This window comes from Acanthisitta chloris, unplaced genomic scaffold (genome assembly GCF_000695815.1).
Source record: "Acanthisitta chloris isolate BGI_N310 unplaced genomic scaffold, ASM69581v1 scaffold44787, whole genome shotgun sequence".
Lineage (NCBI taxonomy): Eukaryota > Metazoa > Chordata > Aves > Passeriformes > Acanthisittidae > Acanthisitta > Acanthisitta chloris.
In genome coordinates, this window is record NW_008685045.1 from 1 (window position 1) to 8,157 (window position 8,157).

General features: G+C 40.7%; 1 protein-coding gene across 1 annotated transcript; it reads right to left on the minus strand.

The window, feature by feature from the left end:
- Positions 1-1,245: 1,245 nt before the first annotated feature.
- On the minus strand, positions 1,246-7,986 carry NUP43 (nucleoporin 43kDa; the record flags this gene model as incomplete). The annotated part of the gene is made up of 7 exons (XM_009079549.1): positions 1,246-1,663; positions 2,918-3,040; positions 3,854-4,005; positions 4,778-4,913; positions 6,240-6,417; positions 7,301-7,378; positions 7,864-7,986. Coding segments are annotated over 7 exons (1,005 nt in total), but the record flags the coding sequence as incomplete, so codon positions are not given.
- Positions 7,987-8,157: the final 171 nt, after the last annotated feature.

Genomic DNA, 8,157 nt, shown 5'->3' on the forward strand with positions numbered 1-8,157 from the left:
AGCGGCGCTCCCGCTCTAACCCCCCCGAGCTCGCTCCGCCGAGCTGCGCGGGACACGCACCCGCTCGCGCTTCTTGCGCGGCAGTGCCCGAGCTCGATGGGCAAACGCCGATCTTGCAAAGGGGGCAAAAGCTCTGCCGAGTCTCGTGATGCAGCTGCTGCCCGGACACGGACTCGTTACGGGGCAACATGAAGGAAAACCCATCGGTTATCACTCGGAGACCATCCCTTTCGGGGCTGAGCGTTGCATTTCAAACAACGTGGAAAGCAAACTTTAACCTGCTCTAAGGAGCCTCTTGTCAACTCCATGTGGAGGGAGGACAGCGCTGTTCCCAGCACACCAGACACACGAGATTCAGATCAAGGAAGGTGTCCTCACCGCAGCAGCCCAAGGCCATTCTTGTCCTACGCTCTACAGTGGTGATGATGGAAAATGCCACGTAAAACCTTGTAACTAACGTCTGGCTGCCCAAATTCTGAGGTTTCTCTCCATCCTTCAGATTGTATACCCAAGATCAGTCCAAATGAGTTATGGTTATTTACCTTCCTGTGTAGATGAGTGCAAGTACATCTATTTGAACTGGTTTAGTAAACCAGACCACTGTTCTTGTGCAAAAACTTTTATTAAAAAAGAGAAAGGGTTCTTTGTAACAAAAGGTAGGTACAATGCTAACCATAAAATTTAACTGTTCAAAGACTGCAACAGACCAGTCTTTGACAAAGACCATGTCTCAAGTTTAGAACACCTGAACACACAGCCAACACATCTGTCAATTGTGCCCTCTTAACTATAAAACCCACTTTTCTGTTGGGAGATTTACCAGTGCATTGTCAACTTTTACCATGCAGCATCCACGATGAAGCTGTAAATAATTCAAAATCATGTTACTACAATGCTTAGATTCCTATAGAACCTGTCACATTTCTCATCTTTAACGGTTTTCCTCCCAACTCTCATAAACTAAATGTTATGTTCCCCTAAGTGTATAAAAAAAACAGCTTAAAAAAAACCCCAAACATCTCTCTCAGATGACATAAAAACAATTTCAAAGGACCCCACAGTTTGGCTTTAGAAATAATACTTGAAAAATATCTTTACAGGGAAAAATAAAAATCCATGGTTTACCTTTTCCTCACTATTTTGCACATGTGTATCAGGGACATCACTTTACAACAGCAAAGACCTTGCCCTAGTGACTATTTCCTGCTTACCAAAACCAAACAGGCAGCAGGGAAGAAACAGCATGTAAGCTTGCTCAGTTCCCCTTCCTGAAGTATCAATGATGAGTGACAGCTGTCAGAACCTGAGGTACCTCACCCTTCCCCTGCAGCTACAGGCTGTTGGCCTCTCCCCCACATGCCACAGACCAATGAGTAGCATTAAGAATGAACCCTACATTTCCCAGGAGCTTGAGGTGATCAATACTTCCAAGGGATACTGCAGTCATTTCATGCAAAAAGTTGTCTGTTCACATAAATAGCCTCTGCATCAGTACCATACACCAGGCATGGTCCCAAAACATCTAAACTATTCACAGACAAAGTCTGGTTTGGAATCAAGTTGGTGATTTCCATTCGGTCTTTGGTAGGATCGTTGCTTAGCCAGGCACTTATTACAGACTGGTTAATGGTACTGTGGGAAAGGTAGGCAGTACTTCTTCCTCCTGAAAGAAGGGGAGAGGGAAGACAGGGAAAAAAGTTTCAATTTCATTCATATATTCTCAGAAGTTGGAGAAGCATAGTAGATATGGGACAGGCATAATGGGAATATCATTTTACGTTTAAGTCAGTTTTCAGATGAACTAACAGATGGCCACTTCTTTGGTAAACAAAGGAAAAAATAGCTTAAAAAAACATCATGTACTTGAAGTGATTACTGAAACCTGCTACCAGCTCTGTCCTCAGCCTAGACAAATACATCACAACAACTGCAAACTCATCTCACTGAACAGACAGTGTAAGTACCTTCAAGCTTTTCTAGCCAGATACTAAAGCAAGGACAGAAGAACAGAACTCTGTTTATACAGTGTCTTGCTATATTTGGGGTTTCAGATTTGCTTCAATAACATTCCCTACTGTCCCTCCTCCCTACGTACTCTGCAACAAGTGATATACCTCTATGTGACTTTGAATTTTTCTCACATAACATTCTGCATTCGAACTGAAGTCTCATGGTTTGAGAACTGTCATTCAGCATAAAATTAGCAAATGTCTGAAGTGATGCTAAAGGACTTATATTTTATATACCTGAAAACATGCAGAATGCAACCTGAATCAGTTATCCTATCGCTTCTCTAACTTTGAATGGCAACTTTGAGGCCAAAGGCAGCAGGGGACACCTGAAAGTTTCCTCCACTGTCTACAGTCTAAAGTGGCAAGCCAACTATGTAGTCTTTGTGACCAGAATGTGAACATAAATGTTTAAGTCAGTATCATAACTTTAAATATGATACAAAAGGATCATTGAAAGTTCCAGTTATGACCCTGAATTGTAAATTTGTAATTCTACTATCTCATTAACATATCAATTATTTTGGTATTCTAACTTGGTGCATCTCCCTCAGAGACTCAGAAATGGCACTCAGGCTGCCTCTGTGTCTTTTCCATATACAGATGATTTTTAGGTGAACACAATTTTTATCTTTGAAATACTAAATGTGCCCCTTCACACACTGGTCAGAGTGCAGCAGATTTAAAAAAAACACAAAACCAGACCACAAAAAACCTTCACACAATTTGTAAGCCTTGTAAGTGGTTTTTCTGGAGTGGCTATCAGGGTTTGCTTTCTAAGAAAATAAACCAGCCTTTAATTTTTCTGTATTAGGGTTGCGTTATTAATTGGGCCATGTGAGAACACTGACTTTAATGATGTTGCCAACTGGCAAAATTCCATGCAGACTCAGTTCAAACATCCTTACCTTGATGAAGAAAAGATGGTTTTTCAGATATGTTTGTGGAAGAATCCCAGTGCCAGAGAGATCCATCTTCAGAGCACGTAAATAAATGATCAGGGTTGGAGGGATGGAAGTGAACTTCCCACACTGGAAGCATCAAACAAAAAACCCATTTCAAAATGAGTATCAACTACTTCAACCAGTGCACTTTGGGTAGTATGATGTGGCCATCACTTACAAAAACCCATGCCCCCAAAACCTTTCCATTCTTAAGTGTGCATGGGGAGGAGACACAAAACCCCATATACTGCAGTTTTCTTCCCCTGGGAGAGGGGGAAAAAAAAAGACTCTTTTGTTTTCACAGTAATTTTTTTGCTGAATTTTTTAATTGCCAAATGTTAAAGTCTTATCTGAATTCAGTCATTCTATTTGGTGTCTTATGCCATCATCCCTACTGTTAAGTTTAAATCTGCACAAAGCATGCACTCCTTGCCAACACACACATTATTACTTTGTGTCTAAATACCTCAGCTGCACAAAAGACATTTAAGTCAGTAAAACTTAACATCAAGAACTATTTTTACTCCTTAAAGGTAACTCTAGCATCAAGTCAAGAAATTTCCAGCATAGAAATTCTTTACTGTGAGGGTGGTGAGGCAGGTAAGGCACTGAAACAGGTTGCCCAGAGAAGCTATAGGTGCCCTATCCCTGGAAGTATTGAAGGCCAGGTTGGATGGGGCTTTGAGCAACCTGGTCTAGTGGAAGGTGTTCCTGGCCATGACAGGGGGTTTGGAATTAGATGATCTTTAATTCCCTTCCAACACAAACCATTCTATGATTCTATGACATAGCAACTGTGTGATTGTTTTCTATCACAGTTATACCACCTTATTTTTTACAAAAGGTAGAAACTTCTCTAAAATGCCACCTTCTTCTCCCCCCTCCATTTCAGATACTTACTTTCTGCTTCATGAGCATTTAGCAGGGACACTGGCATAGTACCCTGCCTGATGTCCCATATACTCAGCATCCCATCCTGGCCCCCCGTGGCCACAATATGCTGCTGATTGGGATGCCTGTCCACGCAGTGCAGTGGAACCCTGTCACCTGCCCTGCAAAGAGGAAAAACAAAACCAATCAAATAACTCAAACATGAATTCTTTATTTAGCTTCTATTCTCTTCTTAATCCCTAGGAGCGTCGACAAGTCAGGTAACAGTAAAACCTGCAGCTTCAGTTCCCGTAGCGTCTGATCACCACAGGCTGAAGCCACATGACATCTACTGGAAACCAGAGGTATGGCAATAACATGAAGCTGCAACTGAACGAGCATCAGGTTCTGTCCCCGACACAAGAGGCATCAACATGGCACCTGACAGCTCTCCAGGAGTGAGAGAGCCTCACAAACAGGTAATACTCTACGTATACCTACAGTACTAAGAAGGCTACTCTGAAACGTGTGTTATAATTACAGTTTCGACATATACTAAGAGTTACAAAGGGAGACTGGGCACTAACAAAATCAGGTACCTAAACCACAGCTTATTAACGGCAATGGGAATTATTCCACATGCAACAACAATTTAAACCTAGCTCACTTTGTTTGCTCCCAATACCTTATAAGGCACAAAGTTACCATCCAGATACATTCCAAATGTCAGAAACCTTATATTAGGCCTGTGAAGAAAAGCAGATGTAAAGTGTCTGTATTAGGGAGAGAGTTCTGGGTTGAGGGTTGGAGGTTTTTTTCTTAAAAAAGTAAAAATCCTTAACAAAAGTCTTAAATGATTTATCATCCCATTGTTAAGAAGCTATCAGGAGAGAATCAGATTATGTAAAGCAGCACATGCTTCTCAGTAAATAAGTAAATAAAAGGAAGTCTTACAAAGAAAATATTTGAGATGGCTCATTTCTTTGCTGTCTGAGGTCCCATATTTTTAACTGTCCAATTGAATTTACTGTCAAGATCTCAGTTGTGCGAAGGAAAGTCACTGCATGGAGTGTACTGCTGTCTGCATTGTCTGCAAGAGAGATGAGGAAAGCACTCAGGTAAACCTATGAAATGCTAGTCTCCATTTAATGACCACAAAATGATTCTTTATAGAAAACAGAACATAGCTGCTGAAACGTTTACAAGCTCTGCATCTTCAAGGTCAGAGACAGACCAGTATCTGCAAATACTCTGTGAAAAAAGAGCCATTGCTTCCCCTATCAAGCACGACTGAGACAGACCTGCAAGAAGCTATATTAATTAGCTCTGGTGCTTACAGAACTACTTGTTGATCTGTAAGATTTCTTAACGTAGTTCCTAGAAGAGAATTCAGTTCAGCCAAGTTCATGGTTTTTAGAAGTTTTCTTTATATGCCCAGCACCTACTGACAGGAGGCAGCTATGGAGCTGTTCATAATGCTGTTCTTCTGAACACAAGAAACAGTAACTCTGGCTGAGAACATTAAGCAGATGTATACAGAAACACTTAATTCACCAACCTTTAAACCTTTCTCAGGAACTGTCACTGTGATATCCATCTGTGTCCCTAAAGTCAAACCAGAATTATGCTGTGCTTTTAATAACTAAATGGCAAGGCTCTTTTTTTTTTTAATCAGGTCCTTTTCTCCAGTGCTTCTTTTGGTCAGACTAATTTACAATGTCAAACAATTCACAGCATTGAGGTGAAACATTTGAGGCCTTAGGAGAAAACATAGACACCTTTTTTTATATTTTAGTTCTCTAACTATATATAAACTTTTCATATTGATGTTGATGGGGTAACATTGTTAAGCCTACTTGGACCTCAAATATTTAAAAACTCTTTGTGTAAGCCCATACTGAAAATATAGGTGAATTGTTATTTTTTTGTGTAAGATCAAAACCTTTTCTGATTATCTGGCAGAAGAACAAACAGTGGTTTCTGGTTCCTGCTGTTCCTTTAGACACAGACAAATAGATGTTTTTGTATACGGACACCACAAGGCTTAGTCTTAGTAGATAGTGAACTGTCCATTTCACTGACCTCCAGTTGTGAAGAACTTGGGAGACAATACTTCTTGAAATCTAACCATATTTCATCTATATTGTCATAGCATTTAACAATGCTAGGTGAAACAGAAGCCTACAGAGAACACTGGGCTTGAAGCTTCTCCATCAGTTAAAACCTCAACTTACAAATACCTGAATCGATATAGAAATACATCTGAAACATGCTTCAAGTATTTGAAGTCTGAAGGAACACAGGAATACTCTCAAGCAAACACATTCCACTTGGACTATTGAAATAAATACTCAACTGACTTTTTGGTTATAGTTGAGAAGCTGAACACCAAACAACCCATGGATATTTGACATACCTATTGTCCTTACTGCATCTTTCTGGTCAGCTCTGAAGAGATTTATTCTACCATCTTCTCCAACAGTGACAATTTCTGGGTTGTTACAGACTACTCCAGTGCATGCTGCTCCACCACAAGGTATGCATTGATCCACGTGATAATGGGCTTTCTCCCACCGATGGTTGGCTGATAACGTCTGTGTAGTAACAAGACATGAAGTTATGCTGTTAAATATCAAACGTGATTGAGCAAAGCTTCCAGAATACCCATGAAACCAGAACCACGCTCCAGGAAAGCCACACCATCTCATGGGAATCAGAACCTCCTATACAGGTAGAAATCAAGAGATCTAAATTCTCCTCAACTCTTAAACACACAATCCTTCCATGAAACATTAATTATTTCTCCTCTAAACCACCATTTTCACATGACCCTGGAATCAGAAAGAACACTATTTATAAAGTGTCTTTCACTAGGCTGATCCCTTCAGTCTTTCCCCGGGACAAGGAAAAAGGGCCTTTACAAAATACAGGGTTTAGATTTCTAAGATTTAGATTTAGATTGTTTATTTTAGGTATCACACCAAACTATTAACAGACCTTTGTCTTTAGCGTGTAATTGTGAACATATAAAAAGTAATTATGTCTTTCAGTGATTTATAATCAAAGCAAAAGACTACAAACTTTACACATCTTCCCATACATGACATTCATGAGAAGAAATTCAGTATGAGTCATTTAGTTCAAGAATGTAAAGACTCTAATAAAACAGGTGCAAGTCCATTAATACACACTCCTCCAAAACAATCTAATTTCATCTCTTGAAGTATGTTTTCAGTGAATAGACTGTTTGGTGACAGATAAACACAAGGAGATACCACAGTCTGTCTGGCTCTGATATCTAGTTTACGGACTATGTGTGCAAAGTGCTTTTTTCTTTCCTTGTATGCATAAACTCAAAGGTTTTTCTAACAGAATTTGAAAAAAAACCCATTTTGGTAGGCAGATATTTCTTGTGCTAAAATCAAAGTGGCATGTATTACACAGAACAGCATGTCAGAGCCAGGGCATGCAACATACCTGGTTATTTTGGTGATGACGGAATATAGTTACAGTTCCTGTTGATGAGGCAACCACAATCCTCTCTTGATCCAAAAACTAAAGAGAGATAAGAAGAATGCTATAAGGAAGAACTTATTTGCTGTGTGGGCAACCATGCACTGGCACGGATTGCCCAGAGAGGTCATGCAGTTTCTCTCACTGGAGATACTCAATCGCTCTCTGGACACACTCCAGTGCCATGTGCTCTTGTATGACCCTGTTTGAACAGGGAGGTTGGACCAGATGACCAACAGTGGTGCCTTCCAGTCTGACTCATTCATTCTGTGATTCTATTAGTTGATGTCAGTACCAAGATAGCAATTTTGATTTTAGACTAACCTAAGCTATTGGTAGTTAGAAGGAAAAAAAACCAAAACAAACACATGAAAAACAAACCCACAAAGCAACACTGGTTGGTTTTGCCCTTTTTCTTCCTAAGAAGTTTTTGGTCAATCTCATCATTTTGACAGCTCACGCTCACTTAACTTTTCCTAAGTGACAAGCCCTTAAAAATACACATCTATTTAATGCAGCTGTTTTACCTGCATGTCCATAACATCACCGTCGTGCTGGATGTCACACAGGAGCTGAGGTTCTCCATGACATTCACCGTTGAGGCCCACATTTCCAAGGTCTCCAGCAGACCAAATGGTGATCCTGTTATCCTGTACGGAATCGACAGCACTTTTACTCGAAAACGCTTTGAAGCCATCTAACAATAAGCCAGCCTAGGTGCCAGTTGTTAGTGTCTAGTAATAAGCCACCCCAGGCTTCCTAGGGCGGCGAGCAAGGCGCAGCGGAGCGCGGGGCGGGAGCGCCGGGACGCGCCACTCGCT